The sequence below is a fragment of the Mustela erminea genome, chromosome 6 (genome assembly GCF_009829155.1).
Source record: "Mustela erminea isolate mMusErm1 chromosome 6, mMusErm1.Pri, whole genome shotgun sequence".
NCBI lineage: Eukaryota > Metazoa > Chordata > Mammalia > Carnivora > Mustelidae > Mustela > Mustela erminea.
In genome coordinates, this window is record NC_045619.1 from 20,405,084 (window position 1) to 20,431,205 (window position 26,122).

At 39.9% G+C, this 26,122-nt stretch overlaps 1 protein-coding gene across 1 annotated transcript in view; it reads right to left on the bottom strand.

Moving 5' to 3' along the window:
• Positions 1 to 26,122, bottom strand: part of ANO4 (anoctamin 4) — a 445,901-nt gene that overhangs the window by 415,643 nt on the left and 4,136 nt on the right. Inside the window, exons 2-3 of the mRNA XM_032346621.1 lie at positions 16,786 to 16,869; positions 8,147 to 8,398 (exon numbers count right to left, since the gene is read on the bottom strand). Coding sequence (XP_032202512.1) covers positions 8,147 to 8,398; positions 16,786 to 16,869 — 336 coding nt within the window. The remainder of the gene's footprint in view (positions 1 to 8,146; positions 8,399 to 16,785; positions 16,870 to 26,122) is intronic.

A 26,122-nucleotide genomic window follows, 5' to 3' on the forward strand; every position in this document is an offset into this window, starting at 1 on the left:
GGAGGTTGGGGGAGCCAGGTGGGGGTATTAAGGAGGGCATGTATTGCATGGAGCACTGGGTATGGTGCAAAAAACAATGAATTCTGTTACACTGAAAAGAAATTTAAAAATAAATAAATAAATAACTCTTAAAAAAATAAATAAATAGAAATTTTTTTGAAGGTGACACTTTAAACTTGGGGGTGGGAATCTCCATCTTCAGAAAGGAAGTCCCTCCTTGCTTTCAACTAGGATACGATTTGCAAAGGCTCTTATTAAATATAAGGTAAAATCCATTACAACCCACAGACACATTCTAAACAATTATGTTACCAGATTACTCCCACTAAGCAGAACTCCAAAGAATAGGACCAGATTTAATTGGTGTAAATCAGTGGTTCTTAACTGGGGACAATTTTGCACCTCCCACCCAGGGATACTTGGCAACGTTTGGTGATGATTTTTGGTTGTCCCACCTAGCACCCAGTTGGATAGAGACCGGAGATGCTGTTAAACAGCTACAGTGCCCAAGACAGCTCCCACAGCAAAGAATTACTCTGCTCAAAATGTCAGTAATACCAAGGTTGAGAAACTGATGTAAGTGAACAAGAAGAGAAAAGACCTAGAGGCAGCGTGAAATAAAATTTAGGAAGAGTTAGAGGACAGGAAGAAGTATGGAAAAGGGAAAATCAAAAGTGCCAAAGACGTATTTTATTAAGAACGGCCGCAGATAGAACAGCACGAAGAGTCCTGGAAATGCCACAAAGGCAGGGCCCATTGCAATGTCATGGTATAACACACAGAAAGAGAAACTCAAAGGGAGGAAATAGCATTAAGAATTAGTGATGAGGGGAGCCTGGGTGGCTCAGTCATTAAGCATCTGCCTTTGGCTCAGGTCAAGATCCCAGGATGCTGGGATCATGCCTCACATTGGGCTCCCTGCTGGCGGGAAGCCTGCTTCACTCTCTCCCACTCCCCCTGCTTGTGTTCCCTCTTAGTCAAATAAATAAACAAAGTTTTTTTAAAAAAGAATTAATGGAACAATAAGTTAAGGACCAGGTCACATGCAGAATGTGTCACAGCATTCCTGGCCTCAAACCCTGTAATACCTCCTGCCCACATGTGTCAACCAAAAATATCTCCTGACATTGCCAAATATCCACCATGAAACCAAATTATTTTTGGTTGAAAGTCATTCTTCTAGAGGGACCTTCCTGAATTAAAAATATATATATATTCCCCCCTCATTATTTCTTTCATCTTTCTTCTAGGTTCAATTTCCTTCTTTTCAATAATGGGCTTTTCAGTCATTCTTTCACTAGGTTAGTGTTGGGTACACTTTCCCAGTCTTTTTCCAAAAATGTTCTTATACTGACCTCCCTCTTCAATAATCATTTTGCTGGATATAGAATTCTGAATTGACTGTTATTTCTTCAGCACTTCTAAGATACTAATCCACTGTCTTCTGGCCTTTATCATTATTACTGGAAAGGCTTTCCTCACTTTTTTCTCATTTGCAAGAAATCTGTTGTTCCCCCCTCAGAATTCTAATATTTTATCTTTGTGTTTTGCTGACTCACCACGATATGTTTATAATAGTGGATTTACTTATTTTATAATAATAGTGGATTTTACTTATTTTACTTATTCTGCTTGGTATTCACTGTTCCAGGAATCAAAATATTTGTGTCTCTCATCAATTCTGGAAAATTCTCATTGTCTTTTTTTTTTTTTTTTAATATTCTATGTCTCTCCACTCTTCCTAGTCTCTTACTCCAGAATAGGATTTCTATTAATTGTATGTTGGACTTTCTCATTCTGTCTTCTATATTTCAATCTCCTCCTCCTTGTTTTACTACATCCCCTCTATTTTGTATTTAGGGTAATTCCTTCAGCTCTATCTTTCAGGCCTAGTTCTCTCTTCAAATGCGTCTAATCTGCAGTTGAAATGGTCATAGAAAATATACTTCCCATATACCAGGATCCCCATTGACCAAACAAATACATGATTAAGACACTAATCCTGAACTCAAGATCTTTACATCTACTAAGCCAGCCAACATGGGAAAAAAAAAAAAAAAACCTATTTTACAATCTAACAAGAACAGAATTCAAAGTGTCAACAGAAACTGCTAGAAACAGAAAAAAAATGATTAAATACGCTGAGGAGAAAAGGAAAAGAATTCACAGAGAAGGCCACCTTGTAGGTAGGCTTGAAGAGAAAATTTTCCAGGAGGAGAGTGTAAAGAAGGGTCTCCACGCAGATGGCTCGGCATGCGTAAAACCATGAATCTCTGAGTTTCAGTAAAGAATCACATGTAACCACGGTGTGGATACATCTGAAGAGAGTAGTGAGAGGTGTTAGGGGGTCTGGTAAGCTAGTTAGAAAAGTCCTCAGGTACCATACATGAAATCGACAATGGGAGGAGTTTTCCCAAGTGAGAGGAGAGGGCAGTGATAGAGCAGGGAAAGAGAGAAACACAGACAGATGAATTTGGAAAAGTGACACCTGTGGATATGGAAGAATTAAGAATTTTTTAAATAATCAATTAGGAATTAAGAAGACTGCTATACTAGTGCAGGTAGAGATGATAAGAAATGGAGCGGAGATAGTGTCAGCAGGGATGATGAGAATGCTCTTAATTAGAGATATTTCTAAGGCGAACATAATGCATGTGTCAGCCAGCTGGCTGTGTAGGCTGATGGGCAGCAGAGAGTTGAGCGTGAGGACACTGACTTTCTGGCTTAGGAGTCTGGACAGACTGTGACACCATTAAACAGAGTAGGAAATTCAACTCTGAGAGGTACCAGAAGCAAGTTCTTTTTGTGGCACATAGTTTTGAGATGTCTGGGATATATCCAGGCTGAATGTTCTGGAAGGCAGTTGTAAATACATCTTTAAAGCTTGGCAGGGAAACCAGACATGGTAATAGCACTTAAGAGTCATGAGCTTGCAGCGAGGCACTGAATACAATAGGAGAAAGTGACTGAGAATTAGCTGGGGGCAGAGTGACCAAAAATGCAAGCCATGTGCAGGTAGCGAAGCAAGTTACAAAGCCTGATCATCAAAAACTGAGTATCAAACCTACACAGAATATCTGAGAGCCAGTTTCAGACTTCCTTCCTTTGGTTCTCTCAAATTTACCTTCTTTTGATTGATGAAATAATTCAATAACAGCTTTTGTACTCAATATATTTTGATAAATATATTTTAATGTTACATTTTCATAACAGCATATTTTAATACCTCATTTGTATTTTAATAGTATATTAATGAAATAATTCAATAACAAAAAAGTGTATTGTTATTTTTATTTGTTATTTCCTTTGTTATTCACTTGTTATTCACTTTTGTGAAATCTTCTATCTTAGCACTTAGTACGCTGAATTAAAATACTTGATTTACTTATATGCCCCCTCCTGTAGACTCTGAGCTCCTTACTCAGCTTTCTATTCCAAGGACTTATCACAGTACATGGCACAGAGTGGGAACTTAGTATGTATCAGAGGAATGGATGGCTGGAAGGATGAATGGATGGAGCCAGCCGAACAATGGAGACTGCTTTTCCAACTTAACCTGCTACACTTGATTTACCGATTAAAACATTCTCCACCATGAGGAAGGAGTGCCATGTCCAGGGCCACCATGCAGAGTTTCACAGGTTGTTCACTGTGCAAGGTGGCAAACAGGTTTAAGTAAAGTCAAATCAAGAGAAGCTATTGTACAGGTTAGTCACACAATGAAGGGAAAGGATGATAGCATAAGGTAGCATAAGGCAGTGACAAGAGTAAAAACAGCTCAATAAAATGACAATCCCAGGTAAGTTCTAGGCATTGTGTGTCTTTTTAGTTGCATCTAGAATTGTAGAGTGGTGGGGTTTATAAAATGGAAATATTATTTTTAAGTATGTTTGGAGAAATTCTTAAACATAAGAAAATCCCAACAATCAATAAATAAGTGTAGAGTGATTTTGTGACTAAACCTTGTCAGCTCCTCCCATTAGACCTCCCATTAGACAGTTTGTGCAGAAGAAAGATGACTTAGAAATGTGAAGGGATGTCTGGCAAAATCTGGAACGCTTAAGAAATCCTGGTGTAGCAGAACTGACTTATCTCACCCCCACAGGTTTCTTCAAACTAGCAAGAGAAGCAAAAAATAAAATATAAGAAAATAATGACATTAACTCTACTTAAAAAAAAAAAAAAGGAAGGAGAAAGGAAACTGGATGCTTTCACACAGAAAATACATAATAAAATCAATAAATTACTGTACAAAATCAAATAAATATATTAATTAACCTATATAAAATCATAATTGAGATTTATAGAAGCTATACCAGCATCTTCAATTTTCTTTTTTTTTTTTTAATTTGTTTGACAGACAGAGATCACAAGTAGGCAGAGAGGCAGGCAGAGAGAGAGGAAGGAAAGCAGGCTCCCTGCTGAGCAGAGAGCCCGATGTGGAGCTCAATCCCAGGAACCCGGGATCATGACCCGAGCCGAAAGCAGAGGCCTTAACCCACTGAGCCACCCAGGCACCCCAGCATCTTCAATTTTCTATAATAAAACACTACATGCTTAGCCACATGCAGAAGAATGAAACTGGACCATTGCCTTACACCACACACAAAAATAGACTCCACATTGATGAAAGACCTCAATGTGAGATAGGAATCTAACAAAATCCTTGAGGCGAACACAGGCAGCAACCTCTTCAACCTCAGCCACAGCAACTGCTTCCTAGAAACATCACCAAAGGCAAAGGAAGCAATGGTAAAAATGAACTATTGGGGCTTCCTCAAGATCAAAAGCTTTTGCACAGCAAAGGAAAAAGTCAACAAAACCAAAAATCAACTGACAGAATGGGAGAAGATATTTGCAAATGACATATCAGATAAAGGGCTAGTATCTAAAATCTGTTATGAACTTAACAAACTCAACACCCAAAGAACAAATAATTCAGTCAAGAAATGGGCAGAAGATATGAACAGAGGTTTCTGCAAAGAAAACATCCAAATGGCCAACAGAAACATGAAAAAGTGCTCAATATCACTTGGCATTAGGGAAATACAAATCAAAACCACAGTGAGATACTACGTCATACCAGTCAGAATGGCTAAAATTAATAAGTCAGGAAACGACAGATGTTGGCAAGGATGCAGAGAAAGGGGAACCCTCCTACACTGTTGTTGGAAATGCAAGCTGGTGCAGCCACTCTGGAAAACAGCATGGAGGTTCCTCAAAAAGTTGAAAACAGAGCTACCCTATGACCCAGCAATCACACTACTGGGTATATACCCTAAAGATACAAATGTAGTGATCCGAAGGGGCACGTGCACCCGAATGTTTATAGCAATAATATCCACAATAGCCAAACTATGTAAAGAACCTAGATGCCCATCAAGAGATGATTGGATAAAGAAGATGTGATACACACACACACACACACACACACACACACACACACACAATGGAATACTATGCAGCCATCAAAATAAATGAAATCTTGCCATTTACAATAGCCGTGGATGGAACTAGAGGGTATTATGCTGAGTGAAATAAGTCAATCAGAGAAAGACAATTATCATGTGATTTCTCTGATAGGAGGAATTTGAGAGGCGGAGGTGGGGTCTCACGGGTAGGGAAGGAAAAAATGAAACAGGATGGGATCAGGAGGGAGAAAAACCATAAGAGACTTAATCTCATTAAACAAACTGAGGGTTACTGAGGGTTAGGGAGGTAGGGATAGGGTGGCTGTGTTATGGACATTGGGGAGGGTATGTGCTATGGTGAGTGCTGTGAAATGTGAAAGCCTGATGATCCACAGACCTGTACCTCTGGGGCAAATAATACATTATATGTTAACTAAAAAATACTACATCCTTGTTTAATATATCTTTAAATGATGAGGCTACAAATAAAAATATTTATAGTATACAAATAAAAATAATAAACAGTTGCTTGGAAAAAATACAGTATTTTATTGCTAATGGAAAATTCCCAGGAATGAAGAAAACTATGGGCTCTTAATTTGTTTTTGAAAATCTGCATTTTAAAAATAGAAACCTCCTCTAGAAATTGGATTGCTTCTGAGTATGGCACTCTATGGAAAGAAAGAAGTCAACTCACAGAGAAACGTGATAAAATGTTAATCTGGCAGCTGCCATTTCACACTCTTCTTTGCCAAGAAATACCAGAACCCTGCAGCTACCCCAGCCAAAGGCAGCACTTCATTTTTTAACTTCAGATTGTATTAAAATTTTAAAGCAAACAGAATCCATTTTCATTCATGATAATTTCAAATCCTAGAGGATTTCAAAGTTCAGCCCAGATTGTAATTTTTCTACTATCAAGTTGATCGTAGAAAGATAGTTTGTTTTTGCCACGGCTGGGCTAACGGTATGCAAATGTCCCTCCACGCTCAATGGTGAGTAGTACTATCTAGCCACTTAACCACAGACATCTGGAGGGGTGAACCTCAGAAACCAAAATCCCAGGAGAGAGTAGTCTGCCGAATACAGACTGCTGAAGCTTACTTTGTGTCATGGACACAGCATCCTCTGGAGGAGCCCAGGAATCTTCATTTTTAACAAGTTCAATGGTGAGCCTGCACACTTCATGCTACGTCAGCAATCTACTGCTTCAGTTTGCTTTTGATCTGGAACTTCTGCAACATCAGCATCTCACCTCTAGGTGGCAGCATCTGTGAACTGTTACATGTTGTTGCGACTGTTGAGTGTCTGTCAACTTCAAAGATTTATTTCCAGAACAGGAATTACACATTGGATTTGTCCAACTAAGCCATTACTCCTAAGTGCTATATCTATGGAAGAAAAATGTGGCAGGATAGATCTTTTCATAATTTAAAGTTCCAACTTAGACTTTAGAAATAAAAACAATTAACTGGTTATTCTTGCATAAAGCTTCCTGTAACATTTAAAGTGAAATGTAAGTGATAAATTTTAAGGCAATGTGTTGTGAGCATTTTTCTTGCCCTGAATGGTTAAGTCATGACTCCCAAAGATCACATAGATCAGCAGCTGGCAAGCATTTTCTGCAAAGGGCCAGATCGTAAGTATTTTAGGCTTCGCGGTCCATACAGCCTCTGTCATAATTACTCAATTCTGCCACTATCACAGGGAAACAGCCAGAGACAATACATAAATTAATGAGTGTAGCTATGTCCCAATAAAACTTTGAAATGTGGAACAGAGAAAGGTGAATTTCATGTAACTTTCACATGTATCAAAATATTATTATTATTTTAATTTTTTCTAACTGTATGGTTTGACTGTTTGCCCCCTCCACCTCCAAATTCATACATTAAGATCCTAATACCTGAAGTGATGGTATTAGGAGATGAGGTCTTTGAGAGATGTTTAGGTCATGATAGTGGAACCACCAAGAATGAGATTAGCGTTCTCAAAGAAGAGACACCACAGAGATCCCTTGTCCCTTCCACCATATGAGGATACTATTAGAAGTCTGAGACCTGACAAAGGGCCCTCACCTGACCATGCTGGCACCCTGATCTCAAACCTCTAGCCTCCATGACTATGAGAAATAAATTTCTGTTCTTTATAAACTACCTGGCCTAGGTATTGTTACAGCCACTCTAACTAAGACGAAATTAGACATAATGAATGAACGAAGACACTAATCATTTTTAAAAAGTAAAAACTATTCCCAGTTCTTGAGCTGCACAAAAATGGGTGGATGGCTCAGATTTGGCCCATTGGCAGCAGTCTGCAGACCCGTGACAAAGATCAGTTTTGGAGCAACATGAATTGGTAGTAGCTAAGGTATTCATAAATGACTTATTGATAACTTTTCTGAATATAAAAGTTTAGCCCAAGAAAGATGGCTTGCCACTAAACATAAGATTAAAGACATTAAACAAAAATTCGTATGACAAAACTTGGAATTCTGATTCAGAGTTGATTTCCAGATGATAGAACTAACACTTAGATCAAATATTTCTAAACACATCTTTCCTTCAGGTACAGCCAAGCTATTAAAGACCAGTGAATACAGGGGAATTGTTGGGAGTCCACAGCACCATATAATCAGGAATGCAGATGCAATTTGTTCAGTAGGTAAACAAACAGGTGAATGAACCTTAAATACACTGAGTCCTGAATCTCCAACAGGGAACCAACACCATTACCTGTCGTGTCTTGACTGAGGGTTTCCTGGCTGCTGCTGCTGTAAGAAGGCACTGGAGTGATGGACAGTGAGGCTGGACAAGACAAAGGTGTAGCCAGCTCAGTCTTGCGGGTGAGGGACCGGTGGTACACAGGGAGGCCCGCATCTTTGGAGACAAAGAGAGGCAGATCTGATGGAAGGGTGGGTCTGCCTTGTGCATATGGATTTTTCCAGTGGGTGAGCCCAATTGCAACAGGCCCAGCAACATCATAACCTGGCGAAACAAACACATTAGGTTAGAAGCAGCAAGAAACGCCTCTTACCATATCCGCTTTCATATTTCTCAGAGTCTTAGCTGTGAATCAAACCCAGTACCACTTGAGATAAGGATGCATCTTACTAACAAAGAGGCAGGAATCTTCACACTTCATGGGTCATGTTCACCTTTCAACATATATTTAGGAAGCCACTGTACAAGGAGACTGTTACTATTTCAGTTCTGTAGATGAGGAAACTGGATCTCAACTCACCCTAGGTTAAGCAGCCAGGAAGTGCCAGAGGCAGAATTTAAGCCCAGATCTGTCTGACTCCAAAATCTGTGTTCTTTCCTCTAAACCACAATGGACTACAGTACAAAATAAAGTGAAAGAGATAGTTTAAAGTAGGACAGAAATGTACCCCCTCAGGATCTCAAGGGAGAAAGTTCTTCTTGGTGAAGGGACGAGATCATGAAGAAGGTGGTATAAACTTGGCCTCAACCTAGAGGCCAGAGGAAATAGAGGGACAGATCGGTTCTGCAGATGTGTCTTATCTGGCCCACTCTTTTCTTAAGGTGAAGTAAAAGTCAAATTCAAATTAACAACAATAAAAATCTAGAGAGTTCTCAAGAGAATCCAGCTTTCTAGTTTCTCTTGAAAAATCTCTTGATCTTCTCCTCAAGATCAAGTGAAACTGGATGACATTACCACATGGCAAGTGTCAGCTGGAGAAATTCCAGGAGCTATTTTCTTCAGGTGGAGTGAGGGAATTCCAGTCTGCCACAGTCCCCACCACTCCCTAATACCTTACTCCCAGCCTGTTTTACTCCTTTGTCTTACATTCTTAACTTCTCCAGGATTTTACATTTGCAACCTGGATATAGAATTTAGGAATATAAGTATAATCCAGGGGAAAAAGAAGAATGGCAAGGTAAGCTGATACAAGACAGTTGAGGGTCTTAAATGCCAATGTAAAAAAACTTAATTTTTTGGCAAGCAAAACAATATTCCTGAAAGTCTATGAAGTGAGGACTAGCATAATCAAATTAACGAAAACAAAGGTAGCCAGACCCTGTCCCTTCTTGCTGTGGTGGTTGTCTCTTCTGGGAGGCCTCTGCTGACACCCCCAAGCTTTTTAAACCATTTGTGAAGGATAGCCCACTACAGAGTGCTGGTGTGTGGGTACTGGAGGTATTGGAAGAGAAAGTCCAAACTGGGGAGGGCAGGTTGAAGAATCAAGAAAGCCCAGAGGATGGGGCATCTGGGTGGCTCAGTGAGTTAAGCCTCTGCCTTCGGTTCAGGTCATGACCTTGGGGTCCTGGGTTCCAGCCCTGCATTGGGCTCTCTGCTCAGCGGGAAGCCTGATTCCTCCTCTCTCTGCCTGCCTCTCTGCCTACTTGTGATCTCTCTCTCTCTCTGTCAAATAAATAAATAAAATCTTTAAAAAGAAGGAAAATAAAAGAAAGCCCAGAGGAGGTAACAAGGGAGGACATCTATGTAGATTCTACAGCCCAACCATGGTGTCTGGGGCCATCTTGAACAGGGTATGTGTCAAATAATCAATGCCTACACTTTACACCCAAGCATTTTATTCTTTCCATACATGGGTCCCTCATGAACTGAGCCTTCCTCAAGGTTCAAGGATGTTTTAGTCATCTTTGAAACTCCCTTCCAATGTCTATTTGGCTCTTTCCCTCTTTCCTCTTCTACCAGTCCCTAGCACAAAACTAGACTTAGGAATGGCACTCAATGGATACCCACTGTTCACTGAGTTCCTCGATGCCAGCAGCAAGGAGATAATGCAAAAAGCTGTGAGGGAGAGGCTAGGGGAGTATTACTAAGGGACCACATTTAAGTGTTGGCAGCAGGAAAGGAAAAGAAGTCCAGAGAGATACATGATATTGACCAAAGAAAGAGCTTGGGGTAGTTCAGTCCCTCCCTGGCAAGATATCAGAGAAGACTTGTGACAAACGAAAACATAGACTTCCTCATCCTAACTGTGGCAATCAGAAGGACTGGCCTTGCAAGGGCTGAGGAAGGTTGAGTGTGTTTTTAGACATGAGGAGTTTGAGCCTTCATGGAAATATCCATGTGGAAACATCTGGCAGGTAGCTAGGAGAAAAATGGAAGTGGGATCAAGAGAACTGAGACCAGAGCCATATAATTTAGTAGTTACCCACATAGAAATCATAGGTGAGGCCTAGGAAAAAGTAACATCATTGTAATAAAATAATAAATTCACTAACTAATTTTTACTGGCATTGCGCTAAGGGACCTACCAGCACCACCTCATTTAACCTCACAATAACCCTGTCAGGCAGATACTACTAATATTCCCATTTGACAGATAAGGAAAATGAGGCCAACGAACATTATAACTTCCTCACAGTCAATAGCTCTACAGAAGCAACAGTTAAGATTTAAGGCCAGGCTCGCTAAAGATGAACATGGGTGCTAAGAGAGGAAGTGGCAAGAGGGATTCTGGGGCCTTGAAATGGGGCCTATCCCCTCCAATCCCAGCCCCACAAATCACTCTTAGATTCTTTATTCCTTCCTCAACAACTTTAGACAAATCCCAATGGACAGAATGATCGTGGAAAGGAAGTGGTTACAAACATGAGAACTTGGCTACTGGATGGTTTGGACTCTTCTTGGTAGGTCACCTTCCTAAAAGGTGAGTTCTACTATGCAGAATGTAATGATGAAGGTGAGTGCATCTCTCGGGAGTGAGGGCTTTGGAGCCACTGAAGATAATCAAAGGGAACACGAATTCTCAGTGTTTAGAACTGCAGTGGAGCCAGAGCTGTAGAGGACTGAACTGAATGCTACAGACCCCAGGCCTGCCCTGATCATGTTTGTTAGACTACGTTTTTTTAAACGTAGTCCAGGTGCCCTGGACTAAATTTCTGACACAAATTTGTTGATTGTATGACCAACACTCTCCCACAGCTCACTGGACCATAGACATGAAATTCCTGATTTCTCCATTTAACTTGACATTCCATTATGATTTGTTAAAAAACTTGAAGATGTAGTACCTTCTGGACAATCCTTTTACAAGAATATAGTTTATTAATTAATAATAATATTCTATATATATATTCTATATATTATTTGTTATTTTATTATTTAATTGTTTTCCCTTGCCTGTCACTTCATTCAGAACCTTACTTAAACCCCTCTTTTCTTTCCACATTCCCAAGCTTCTCTGGAGCCATTGTACAGAATAAAGCACAGAACAAGAGTGTTATGTTTTAAAGTCCCAATGAAATCTGAATTCTCCACAACTTCAGATTTTACCATTTCTTTTATAAAAGAACTGACTTACAGTTACAGTTAATTTTTTTAAAAGATTTTATTTATTTACTTGACAAAGATCATAAGTAGGCAGAGAGGCAGAGAGAGAGAGGGAAGCAGGCTCGCCACTGAGCAGAGAGCCTGATGCGGGGCTCGATCCCAGGACCCTGAGATCACGACCTGAGCCGAAGGCAGAGGCTTAACCCACTGAGCCACCCAGTTGCCCCTACAGTTAATTTTTGAAACATCATTCACATAGCTAGCAAGCCCTTTTTTTTTTTAGTTTCAAAAATTACCACATCATTTACTCCAGAAATGGAGTTCATTAGCAAATATTTTAATCCATGCTATTGATTCAAATTAACTATAATCATATCTGTGTGATTATAATGGAATATAAATGGACCAGCCTAAATTTGCAATGAGGTCAAAGTATTTTGAGAGGATAACCAACCATCCAGGGGAACAGCTGGCATCCAAATGTCCAAGAAGCAAGTAACAGAAATGTCACATTAGTAGCCGACCCATCCTCCCTTACCTACCATCCTGTCCCCTGATGAGGAGTGGGGTAGGAACAGGGGTCTCAGTTCCCTTGGAGTTCTATGTCAAAGTATTACCCAAAATCATGAGAAGAGGCATGTAAGGGACACTCAAAATGTAAGCTGTTTTGAAATGTTAATGTTAATGTTAATGTAAACTGAAAATGTTAATTAACTATGACATGTTTAAATCTCTCATATTTAGGTAGAGTGGGAGTTTACTATCAGAAAATAAGGAGTTATCCGGGAGTCTCATGGATATAGAGAAAGATTTCAGGAGTCTTTTTATTCTGTTCCTTAGTTGTTTTTGTTATTGTTGTTGGTTCTTAATTGTTTTGTTATTGTTGTTTGGTTTAGCAATTCTTCTTTTGGTAGGACATAGGTTCCTATAAGGAACTATTAACAGGAAGTCCACTGGCATGCTATTTCTTACAATGAACGGATGAGTAAGTACTCCATAAGAGAAGGACTGAAATATAGGAGATGAGAGAGACCAAAAAGAGCTTTTAAAAAAAGAACTGCTTGGTGATCCACAGACCTGTCCTCCCTCTAGTAATTTGAGTATAAGGCTATTAATTATTTATTTTCTGGTTTTACTATAAATATTGCCCATGTGCTTTGTACTAGAAAGACTGTGGGTGGTGAGGGGCCCCTGGGTGACTCAGATGGTTAAGCATGTGCCTTTGGCTCAGGTCATGATCCCAGTGTCCTGAGATCTAGCCCCATGTGGGGCTCCCTGCTGGGTGGGGAGTCTGCTTCTCTCTCCTTGCTTCTCCCTTTCCCTCTGCCTGCTGCTCCATCTGCCCGTGCGCACTCACACGCGCTCGCTCTCTCTCTCTCTCTGTCAAATAAATAAATAAATAAAATCTTTTTTAAAAAACTGTGGATAGTGGACATTGCCTGTTGCCTGCACAGAATCCATCCCTCTCCTTCCTCCCAACAGAGTTCTACTTTGGGAATTCAGCGTACCCCCACTCAGCCAAAGCAATGAGGGCAACCTGACATCATCCCCATCCCTCCCCCCAACCACCCTGACGTGTCTCATCTTCCCTGCCAATGACTGGTTTAAGGGGGAGTCATGTGACCCAATCCTGCCCAATGAGATAGGAGCAATGTCTGAGGGCTTCAGGAGAAAGTGTCAGCTCCTCAAATGAAAGGCTGAGGAAGCCACTAAAGCTCTTTTCCCTCTGATCATGTCTGGATGTAATTCCTGGAACCATGGCAGCCATCTGGCTGCCACACTAAGATAAATTCTCCCAGAAGGCAAAGAGGGGAAGGTCTTTCACAACATCATTGAGCAGCTTAATCAACCCGTCCTGAGGACGGACCTGCCTCTGGTCTTCTTGTTATGTGAAATAAATTTCCTTGTGATTTCAGCCACTTTGAGTTAGGGAACTGAAGAAACACTAAAGAGGCTTGCAGTTATGCTGTCATCTTCTGAGAAAACTGTCTGTCATACCCACCGCCCCTTCCGAGGCAACTGAATAGTACAGACTTACTGTTATTAGTTTCCCTGGGTTGTTAATGAAGTACCACAAACAGGGTGGCATAAAAAAAAAAATTATTCTCTCACAGCTTTGGAGCTAGAAGTCTGAAAGATATCAGCAGGGCCATGCTCTCTCTGAAGTCTCTAGGGGAGAACCTGTTCTATGCTTTTCTCGTAGCTTCTGACGTTATTAGCCATCCTTGGTGTTCCTTGGCTTATACACATCTCTCTGATCTCTGCCTCCACCATCACGTAATGTTTCCCTGTGTGTGTCTGTGCCTCTTCTTCCCTACTTGTAAGGACACCAGCCATACTGGATTAGAAGTCCACCCTAATGGAGTCTCTTCTTAACTTGATTATATCTACCAAGATCTCATTTCCAAATAAGGTCACATCCGGAGGTTAGGACTTCAACATAACTTTTCAGGGGACACAATTCAACCCATAATACCTTAACATAGTGGCTGAAGCTGGTTATGTGCAATAAAATGACATACAAGAAATATATATTTGGCCATTGAGACCATATTTTCCAGGTCTATTTGGTCTTCATCTACAGTTGCTGAAAATGTTTCAGAGCCATAAATGTGACATGGGTGTCTTGTTATTAACAAAGGTGGCTTTGGTGTCAGAACTGAACTGAAATCTCAGACACTCTGTTGGTGTCTGAAATTTTCTTAGTACCGGGGGGCCGGGGAGAACCTCCACACACACTGGACTTGGGTCTAGGAACCCAAAAAGGATCAAGAAAGGGCACTAGGCCTGTAGCAAATAGCAAGAGTGTCATCCAGTGAGAGCTAGATTACCTAGGTTGAAATCCCCTCTGTCACTATCCATGTAATTTCAATTACTTTTTAACCTCTCTAGAATTTAGTTTCCTCATCTAAAAAGTGGGGAAAATAACAGTATCTAATTTGCAAGGTTTTTGTGAAGATTAAATGAGTAAATACAGTAAAAGGACCTAGAACAGTTCTTGGAACTAAGAAAGCTCCCATGTGGTCCTCACTATTTACCTCTCTACTTTCATGAACAAATGTCTTAAGAGATAAGTGTCTGTTTGCAGCTCTTCAATCCTCGTGCCAAGCTTTGCCACCTGGCTTCCCTCCTACCACTTACTGCCATGGCTCTTGGGGAAATCACCAGGACAGCCCTTGAAATCTAACCTCTTCATCCTATCTTAGAAATTCCCTGAGCTTTCCAAAAAATGAGCTCACTAGGTCTTCCTACCTCTGTCATTATTTCTACCAATTATGTTTCTCCTAAAGGCTGGCTGTTGGCCCTCTACTCACTCCATGTACTGACTCTTATGATCTAACCCTCTTGCAAAAATTCAACTGACTTCTCTATGCAGAGAATTCCAGTATCTTCATCCCCTGCCCATTCTCTCCTGTGGGTCATTCTGAGGTGGGAGTCTCACAGGCACCTCAAGCCCAATGTATCTAACCTATAGCCATCAAGTCCTCTTCCTGATTGCTGTATTTCTAGGCATGGCTCAGACCCCCTATCACCTGACTCAAACACACCTGTCTTTCCACCTATCCAGTCAATGACTAGTCCTGCCAGCTCTCCCACATCTGTCCCTCCAGACCTGCTCTTTATCCCACCTATCAAGTTCATTACTGTCTCATGTCAAGGATAAAGTCACAGCCACTTACTCTGTTATAACACCAGACCCCAACACACACACACATGAAATCCATCAACAGAATCCCTTCTCTCATCCATGCATTCATCTTGTCACCCTTCTCCTCTGAACCTGCCACTAATTAACAAATGTCTTTAGGAATGTCATTGTAGGTTATTTAGTATTTTCAAACCAGAGTCCATGAAGTCTCCACAAGAATTTTTTAATTGTTTTTGTTTTTCATTTTAAAGTTAATTTAGCCAGTTAAAAATTAATAGATGCATATTGTGGACCCAGTTCCACCATCTAATTTTAGGGCCTAGATTTTCTTCTCTGTTTCCAGCAAGTTGGCACTAACTGCTACACTCAATGAGAAAAGAAGAGAGATGGATATGTCAAGGAGCATTCATGCCAAAGGAAGATCCAATAACCTCAGCAGCAAAGATTTCATAGTGGGCTGCGCAGAGAAAGCAAATGGCAGAGCAGAGATATCATGAATTAGCTGTAAAGCTGTACTAAACTCAAAGATCCCACACTGCTGCAGCCAATACCACAATGCATTACAAGAAGTAATTGTACGTCAGCAAGATACCAATATTTATCATAGTAAATTAATGTGATAGATTTGTAATTTTTTGCTTGACAGTGTTTTAAGTTTTATTTAAATAAATAATTAATTATTATAAATAATAAATATAATAAACAAATAATTATTTATTTAAATAAAACTTAAAACTCAATTTGATTTACATAGATATTTGTATGAATAAGGTGTTTATACTTAGTTTTATGTTTGAACATACTTAAGTATCATTATAATAAAAATAATTTAAATCAATTTTAGGGGTTCATCGTTATTATTTCTTTTCACTGGAGTCCACATTACGGAGGTTTGAGAAACCATTATATAGTGTTTAAGAGCATGAACTTCAGTGTCAAACAAATCTGGATTGAAATCATGGATACATTCATTATTGCCTAGGTGGAAAAGATCAGATTTCCTCATCTGTGAGATGGGAAAGTAACAGTGTCCTCCTCATAGAGTCCTGATGAAGCAAAATAATGCATGTTAATGGCCAACAGAAGCAGTAGATAAATATAAACCTTAAAAAGGAAGTCAATTTTAATATCAAGTATACATAATAAAACAGGTGATATACAAATTAAAAAGTTAAAGCAAATGATGAAATGCTTGGAAAACATGGAGGTTTCTTTGTTTTTTTTTTTTTTTGTTTTGTTTTTCTGGCTCTCTGGACCACATTTCCTCCAAAAATACCTATGCAAAACCAGTAAGAATCCACAAGAGGGTGCTCCAGCAAGGTGAACCAGGAGCACCTGCTCTGATTCTGAAAATACAGGCGCCTTTAGATTTTCTACTTACTTCTTCCTCAGCACCTCCACCCCACGCACTTCCAAGCAATAATAGTTTTTATAAAACAAAATGTCAAAATTGCTCACCTATGGTGATCTGGCTGACACAACTGTAGTAGCTGCCTGTCGTTGCAGAGGAAAGGTTATAACTCCCACTGCTCACATCTCTGTCTGTTAAGAAAATAAAAGAGAAGGTTGGTTATATCCTGGTAGACACCATGAACACAGTGTGAATATGTGACTGTTGGTAGATGAGCCAGCCCCCAGTTCTGGGCAGTCTCCTGCTCCTTCATTCGTTCAATTCACTGATGCTTAGCTAGTGCTCAGCGCCAGGCACTTGGAACATTCAGCAAACAACCTAGACTGCCCCACACAGGCGATTTCAGTGGGGTGCCACTGTTACTATGATGGGGGTGAAAAGGGATTCTGGCAAAGGTGCAGGGACAGGTGAGAGAACCTCTGATCTAGTGAGGGTAGCAGGTAAGGCTTCAGGGAAGTGACATCTAAACTAAAACCTAGGGATGCCTTTAAGCATCTGCCCTGGGCTCAGGTCATGATCCTGGGGTCCTGGGATAAGTTCCTGCATTGGGGGTTCCCTGCTTAGCTGGGAATCTGCTTCTCCCTCTCCCTCTGCCCCTCCCTCTGCTTGTGCACTCACTCTCTCTCTCTCGCTCTCATTCTATCTCTGGCAAATAAATAAATAAAATCTTTAAAAAAAAATAAACTAAAACCTAAAGGTGAGTACTGCCTGACTAGGCCAAAGGGGGAGGAACTGAGGGAAAAGATCCAAACAGAGAGGCTTCCTCATGAATGGAGGCTGAGGCCATAGGCAGCCTCCTGAGTTGGCAGCTGAGCACAGGAAGAGGAGAGATAAACAGCAGCTAGTCTATGACAGGTCTTATAAACCACATTAACCAGTGTGGATCTTGCCTAGAGACAAGGATCCCATTTTCACTTTGGAAAGATCACTCTGTGACCTTATGGAGAATATACTGGAAGAAGCAAGATAACAGGCAAAGAGACTTCTTTCTGGGGCTGCTGCAATCATCCTGACCGGAAGTGAGGGTGACTGAGCCATGGGAGAAGGTCAGTGGGGACGAGAGACATAGAAACAATTCCCTTTGAGGCTAAAAGTACAACACACCACACTAAATTCTTCATGACTGTGAACAGAAAATGCTCCAGGCATTCGGGACAAAAGAAACCCAAAGGCTCCACTGACATAGCATCCCAGCATTTTCACCCACATCGCATCACGCATGAGGTAGAACAAGCAGGCGTCAACCCTGCCCACCCCAACCCCAGTCTCTGATGGGAAGGCTGAGATGGCTCTGGCCCCCAGGGCCACACCACAGCATGAAGCAGAACAGAGCCCACATGGAGATCAGAACTACTTCAAACTGTTTAGGAAACACAGCAGGGCATAAATATGCGATTTTAAAATATCAAAGTAAATATATATTTTCTAATATGAAACTCTATAGTTTAGAGACAAACCATACTAATGGTTACCAAACCGATATAAAGGAACTATTGGAATATTAAGTTATATAATATTAGGAAAACTTTGAAACTCTGATCTATAAATGGTGAAAATTATGGGGTTAGGGGACATAATTATTAAGAATAAGTCAATTGCAGGGTGCCTGGGTGGCTCAGTGGGTTAAGCCTCTACCTTCGGCTCAGCTCATGATCTCAGGGTCCTGGGACTGAGCTCTGCATCGGGCTCTCTGCTCAGCGGGGAGCCTGCTTCCCGCCCCTCCCGCCGCCTGCCTCTCTGCCTACTTGTGATCTCTGTCAATTAAAGAAATAAAATCTTAAAAAAAAAGAATAAGTCAATTGCACTCAAAGATACATTCTGAGAATCAGATTTTAATGAGACCACGATGCAGACCAGTAGAGAAGATGGTATGGTACGTGAACACTCTTGGGAGGAAAGAACAGCGGGTACGTGGACAGAAGGAAGGAAATGAGAGGCCCCTGCAGGGGTATCCCTATATACCTGTGGTTGGAAAGCAGTTGGGAAATATTAACAAAAGCAGATGGTGATCCAGAGGGCAGAGAAATGGTGGTGGCCCTCAGAAACTATGTCAAGGCCACAGTACATCCACAAACACGATGCTAGAAAATGTTTTGAACTATTTTTAATGTGGGAGACATAATTTCAGCAAGTTCATGTGGCCAACTCCTCCTCCAAGAAACATTCTCAAACCATCTGCACTCTCTAGGGTACTTCCTGAGCATGTCTGGGTACTCCCATATCCTCAGACACCCCTCGCCCCCACGCCAGCACTGAGCAGGAGAAATTGCACTGATTTACACAGATCTAAACTGTGGGCTTGTCAAGGGCATAGCCATGCACTATTCAGTTTGTGATTTCCATAATCTAGTGCTGTGCCTGCCATCAGTGGAATCTTCAGTACCTGTTTGTTGGTTGAAAGAAAGAGAAAAGGATGCATGAAATGTTTTAAAAAATAAACCAATGACCATTTCCCTTTTCTGTTAGTGTAACTTCATTAGAGGAAGAACACTGGGCTGGGAGACAATAGGCCTATGTTTGAAGCCCATTCCTGCTACACAAGAACTCTTAGAATTTAGTCAAACTGTTAGCTGTTTCTACCTGAAAATGGTGACAATAATGCTTATCTCACTTCTTTTTTTGCTAGTGGTGGGGGAGTTGATAAGATATGGCTAATAAAAATAAATTGGCTACACAAATGCATAGTTAGCAAATAATTCAGTACACATTTGTGGAATCAGCTGAATCAACAAGATCCAGACCTAAAACATATCTAGCTGCTCTAAAGTTGTCATTCGTAATTTCTTTGTAAACCCTTTGCTAATGATCTGTCCTTAAAAGATTTTTGGAAGAGACAAGAACTGCCAGGGATAAGGTCAACAGCATCAAAGCTGATATATAAATAAGTCCATATAAAGAGAAATTCGTAAGTCCAGAAGTGGCTATGCATGGGGAGAAAAGAAAAGAAATGAAGGAGAAAAGCATACTCAGAAATCAGCAATCAACAAAGAAACAGGATGCTTGAATAAGGAATGAATGCTCAGGAAGAGGCCATAAATAAAACTTAATGGTAAAGCTACTGAAATTTGAATAAAAGCTGAATGGTAAAACTGGGGCATAATTTTGGTGGCAATAGTCTGAAAAGACTCAAAGCACAAAAGTATAAAGACTGGTAGTTTCGGCACAAGTTATGGCTTTCTGTGTAAAAAAATACTTCTCCCGTGTAGGAATTAAAATTAAAATGCTAAATTTTTGAAGTGAGTGTCTAAATATCATTTAATCCTTTAGGGATAATTGTAGTTAAGAAGAAAATCAGGTTAACTAGTGGGAAAATGTGAGGCTATAATTGAGATTAATAAAACTTATGGGTTCTGGAATCAATATCTAAGTTAGACACCTGGTTCCAAACCTTGGGCACATTATTTCACCTCTATGTAGCTCTGTTTCCTTATATGTACGATGAGAATAATAAAGGCACTTACCCTGTAAGGCAGCACATAGAAAGTGTTCAATTAGTGTTAGCTATGGTTTATTTTATACTTCAAAAAAGCAAGGATATCCATAAAACAGAATGTCATATAGTAAAGAAAAGAAATGAAGTAAAGCTACACAAAATATTATGGATAGATCCCACAAACACTGTTGAATGAAAGAAACCACCCCAAAACTCATGATCCTACTGATGAAAAATTTCAACAGTAAAACTAAATTATATCGTTTAGGGATGCACACATGGATGGTAATACAATAAAGAGAAGTAGCAAAATAATTAGGACAGAACTCAGCATGGTGGTTCTTTTTGGTGGACAAGAAGCTACTTTGATTTTGGAGGGGGGATGGGGAGGGGGGTAGGTTCTGCAGTACTGGAAATGTTCTGTATTTTGATTTAGGTAGTGATTACACAATATTTATTTTGTAAGTATTTGTTAAACTACAAACTTCTCTCGCCTCCTTTTTTATATGTGTTATAACTCACAGTAATTGTTTTTAAGAAACAAAGAGGAAAAGAAATCATGACAGGGCAAACCAGTAATGAAAATTCTGAAAAAAAAAAAAATCCAAGAAAAGGAGATGGTGGGGCGCCTGGGTGGCTCAGTGGGTTACGCAACTGCCTTTGGTTCAGGTCATGATCCCAGGGTCCTGGGATCGAGTCCTGCATGGCGCTCCTTGTTCAGCAGGGAGCCTGATTTTCTTCTGCCTTTCACCCTCCCTACTAGTGCGTGCACTCTCTGTATCTCTCTCTCTGACAAATAAATAAAATCTTAAGGAAAAAAAGAAAAGGAGATGGTGGTAGAATCAGATAATAACAGTTACTGAGAGCTTGGCTCTTTACCAGGCACTACGCTAAACACTGATTATTTAATTTACATCCATATTTCACTTAAGCTCCAAAACAACTCTTTGATTATTCCTCTACACAGATGAGGAACTAGAAGCTCACAAAATTAGGGAATGTGCACAGACTCATACTTCTGAGAAGTCATGAGGCTGGAATTAAAACCCAGGTTTGTCTTACACTAGACAAATATTTGAGAACAGAGGGGAAGACAGGAGGAGGACAGGCTAATATCACAAGCTGTGTTAGGAGGATTCCTCTGGTATCTGGTGCTATATCTTTGAGAGTCATTTATCTGATGTGATAAGCACTGAGAGTCTACAGGGAACAAGGTGGACATCATCCTATATATTTCTCTTAACAGAAATTTTATGACAAAATTAACACTTTTTTGTCTCAAATTATTTTAGGCATACTCATTAACAGAACCCTCTTATAACAAAAGAAAACCTCACCCATTTCAACACTTACTGTATTTTACCTTCATCTTAACCACAGGGGGGAAAAGAAAGCACTACACCTACTTATGTCTTTCCACTGACTGCAGAATTCTAGGAAATACGTAGGCAAACCTAAACAAAAACTTTCAGTGTAAAATGATCATTATGATGTCTAATTTGGGAGACTTAAAAACAAAGGATAGGAATCAAATACTAAATAATAATAGTACACAAGCCAGAAGCTGGACCCTCAAAGGCAAAGGACTATTCAGGGGTGAGGTCAACATATTAAATTTAGAGTTAGTTAATGTGTAATGAGTAGGTATAAGATTTGTTAGGCATGATTTAAATGAAAGTAGAAGAGTAGTTATTGAAACAACAGAAATAAACTGCATTTCAAGCCAGGTGATTGTGTTAGAGGGAGAGACAGATAGATGGTAGGGAAAATTGAGAGAGAGGATTTAACAATAATTTTTTTTTCTTGAAAAGTTAACTTAGGAAAAGGAAATAAATTGGAATAAAGCACAGGAATAAAAATCAAGACAAAGAAAATACAAAGTAAAATGGCAGAATTCATTCAAATATATTAGTAATCACAATACACGTAAATGGTCGATATTTGCTATTTAAGAGATTGTGAGAAAGATGTCTTTAAAAAAAATCCAATGCTACTTATGAAAGAAATGTCTAAACCATAAGGACACAGAAATGTTAAAAGTAAAAAAATTTTAAAAATAGCAAGCAAATACTAACCAAAATAAAGCCAGAGTAGCTATGTTATTTTTAGATAAAAAAGGCGTTAAGGCAAAAATCATTGTTAAGGATACAAAGGGTCAATAAATAATGATAAAAGGTTCACGGCTCAATGTTTCAGGAAGGTATGAAAAATATTACCTCTGTGTGCCCAAAATAAAATAACCTCAAAATACATGAAGCAAAAATTAATAGAACTACAGGAAGAAACTGACAAATTCACCATCATATGGAGAGACTTCAATACACAATAACTGGTTGAGCAAGCAAAAATTTAGTGAAAATAAGGAAAATGTGGGGCACCTGGATGGCTCAGTGGATTAAGCCTCTGCCTTCAGCTCAGGTCGTGATCTCAGGGTCCTGTCCTGGAATCAAGCCCCACATCGGGCTCTCTGCTCACCAGGGAGCCTGATTCCCCCTCTCTCTCTGCCTGCCTCTCTGCCCACTTGTGATTTCTGTCAAATAAATAAATAAAATCTCTTTTAAAAAGGAAAATTTAAGATTACACATCACTTGAGCATTTTATTAAAATCCTCTTAAAAAAAATAAAGATCTTGATTTAGTAGGTCTTGGGTGGGCCTTTAATTTGGTATTTCTTTTCTTTTTCTTCCTTTAAGTTTTACTGAGATAAAATTGACAATTGTATTTTGAAAAGACTTTCAGCTAGTGCCAACGTTGCTGGTAGAGGGACTGCAGACAGGTATAGCCCCCCTCTGGAATCCACAAAGCCTGGGGAAATATCTCGCCAACAATAAAAGGAAGGGGATTTTTTAAAAAGGAAAGAAAATATTTTCACCAAACCCTTTAAATCATATCATAAATCTACTTATACATGTGAACAGATGAAACAAGAATTCACCAAAAAGAAAAATGATACATAACTACAAGCTCTACAAAAACAAACATTATACAATTCCTTTTGTAACTATCCACACTAGTGCACTGGAAATAATTTATAAAATACATATTCATTGTATAGCATGAGCTGCCTACTGCATCTTAATTTTTAAAGAATCACTTTATGTTGTTTGTAAAAGGCTCTAGAGAACCTACTAGTAGAATATATGTATGTGTATATATATATAATATGTGTATGTACATATGCATGTATCTATTGCTCAGAAATATTGATGTGATCTATTCCACATTTGTTATATATTTTATAGGCTTACAGAAAAGTTAATATTCAAGACCCAGCCTTTCCTCCTAGCCATATAACCTGTATATCATCAGCTAACTTCCCTGGGCTTTAAATTCCTCCTTTACACTGTGACTGAAATTCATTCATTCAAAAAGTATTGACTGCCCACCACATACAGTAGACAAAGCTGGCCCCCAGCAGGAACTGGTGTCTTGGGAGGTCTCACTAAGGTGCTGATGAATCAGTCAAAGTGCAGTAAGTGTGTTTCCACTCAACACAGCACTTCCTATAAACCTATACCAGATCCTATACCAGATCTCTTTATTACTACAATAAAAGCAACACATAATGCTGTATATTAAATTGCTATAGGGCTTTCTAGTTTTCATAAATGCCTGAATTTGCTCTTTCATGTGATTTTGGCAATAGCACTAGGAGACAAGCAGGACAGGCACTAGTTGTAACAATATTGGTAGTAGCAGCCTCTGCATCCCCCAAGGGAACTGAGCTAGACCCAAACTCCTAGACGGCAGTGTCTTGTGCCATAGTGCCCAGCTCTGCCTAATGCATAGAAGGCACAATGAATGTTTGCCAAAGCCTTTAGTAAGCTTTCAAAAATTTTAATCACTGTTCCTGAATTTTAAACACTGTGCCTGATATTCATTATCTCAGCTTCCCTTTGATTCCACTGTCACAGTCTCCACAGCTACAAAAGCCCTGTCTTGAAGCCTAATTAGAAAAAATCCTTTCCTTTCCTTTCTTTCCCCCTTTACCTATTTGCTTCAGTGCTGAAAATCCTACATTCTATTTCACTTTTCCAGGAGGTAAAGATCCATTTCTTATTAGTAAATGTAAGATTGAGGAAAACAAGTAGTTTTTGGTTTTTGTTTACCTCCAGAACCTACAACAGAGTGAGCACTCACAAAACATATTTTCAATTGTCTGTTCTAGAAGCGTCCTTAGTAGCTGTGAACTACTTGTCTAGGACTATGTTCTAATAGAAGACTTCACATGACTGTTACAAAGAACATAGTGTTTTTTAATTTTTTTAAGATTTTATTTATTTATTTGACAGAGAGAGAGAGTGAGAGAGAGCACAAGCAGAAGGAGCAGCAGAAGGAGAGGGAAAAGCAGGCTCCCCGCTGAGCAGAGAGCCCAACAGAGGGCTCTATCCCAGGACCCCAGGATCATGATCTAAGCTAAAGGCAGACGCTTAACTAACAGAGCCACCCAGGAGCCCCAAGAACATAGTGTTTTGAAAGAAAAGATCAAAATGCTTCTTCACAGCATCAAAATAAAATTTTAATTTGATCTTACCCCAGAAAGAGACTTTTAAAATGTGGAGACTGAAGGCCAAAGAATAATGTGTACATGTTTTGCTGCAGCTTCTTAATCAAAAGGATCCTAATCAATGTTGACCATGAGTCTCTGCATTGCATAATAACAAGCATGCCAGGTGGTAGAAGGCAAAAATAAGAGAAGTCATCAAATACCTCCTTGGATTTATTTTGTAAATAAAGCATGAGTTCCAGTTAGTTAGCATACATCTGATTGTACCACATGGTGTCGATGCTTTTGGTCTTTTGCTTGTTCCTCTTTTCTGAAGGGTAAAAGTCCTTTTGCTTGTTAGTTGCATAGGAAAGTGAGGTTTTAAAAACTTGTATGCAGTGCACTGCCCCCCTGATATAGTCCATTCAGTCAGTCAGACAGCCAAGGATTGATCTCCTATTATGCGTCAGGTACTGTGCAGGGCACAGTGCAGGATTACAAAGATACAAGATATGTTCCTTGTCCTTTGGGATATTACAGCCCACAGAGGGGAATATCCATAGGACAACATGAAAAGTTGGGGGGAGAAGACTTCCCATGAGACATCTCAAGTCAAGAGGAAGGGAAGAAAAGTGAACCTTGTAAGGGAGGAGGGGGCTATGTTTCAGGGCATGGGCCAAGGTCCAGACACCTGAGAAAGCCTGATGTAATTAGTCATGCTAAACAACCCATGTCCCTAAAAGGTGGGATGCTGAGACCACAAGAGAGTAGGGTGGTCAGCTCCTTAAGAACCGTGTTGGCCAAATGAGAAAAGTTAAACTTTGACTTATGAGCAGAGGGGAGCTACCAAAATGTTATAAGCAGAATACAGGATGAGATTTGCCGTTGGGACCAAAAGACACAGGACTAGAGGCAGAGAAACCATCTGGGAGGCTGCTGCTACAGTCAGAATGACAATGATGTTGGTCTCAACTAATGTAAGAGCAGTGGGCAGAGAGAGGAGAAAATACAGTAGAAAGAGTTTAAGGAAGAAGAATCAACAGGACTAGGTGATTGAGAGTATACTGGCTGGAAGAGCCATTGACAGTGACAACTAGTTAATGCTTCCTGACTACTCACTACGTACCAGCCATATGCAACTACAGTACTACTTCAATGACCCCATTTTACAAATAAGACACAGGAGGTGAATCCCTTTACCCAAGGTATTATGATTAGTATGTTCCAGAGGACTCAAAGAGGGCTCCCAGAAATCTGGCCTAGGTGCCTAGAGAGAACACAATGACCCCTGTCAACCTCTCCAGGTTGTCATGCTCTACCAAAATGTGTTCCTGGTACCTGCCTTTATGCCCCCTAGCATGTCTCCCCTTTGTTCACACTATTTTCCCTCCTGGGATGCCCTCCTTCTCCCAATTAGCCTCTTAACATTGTCTCCTCCAGGGAACTGTTCTTGACCTATCCCTCAC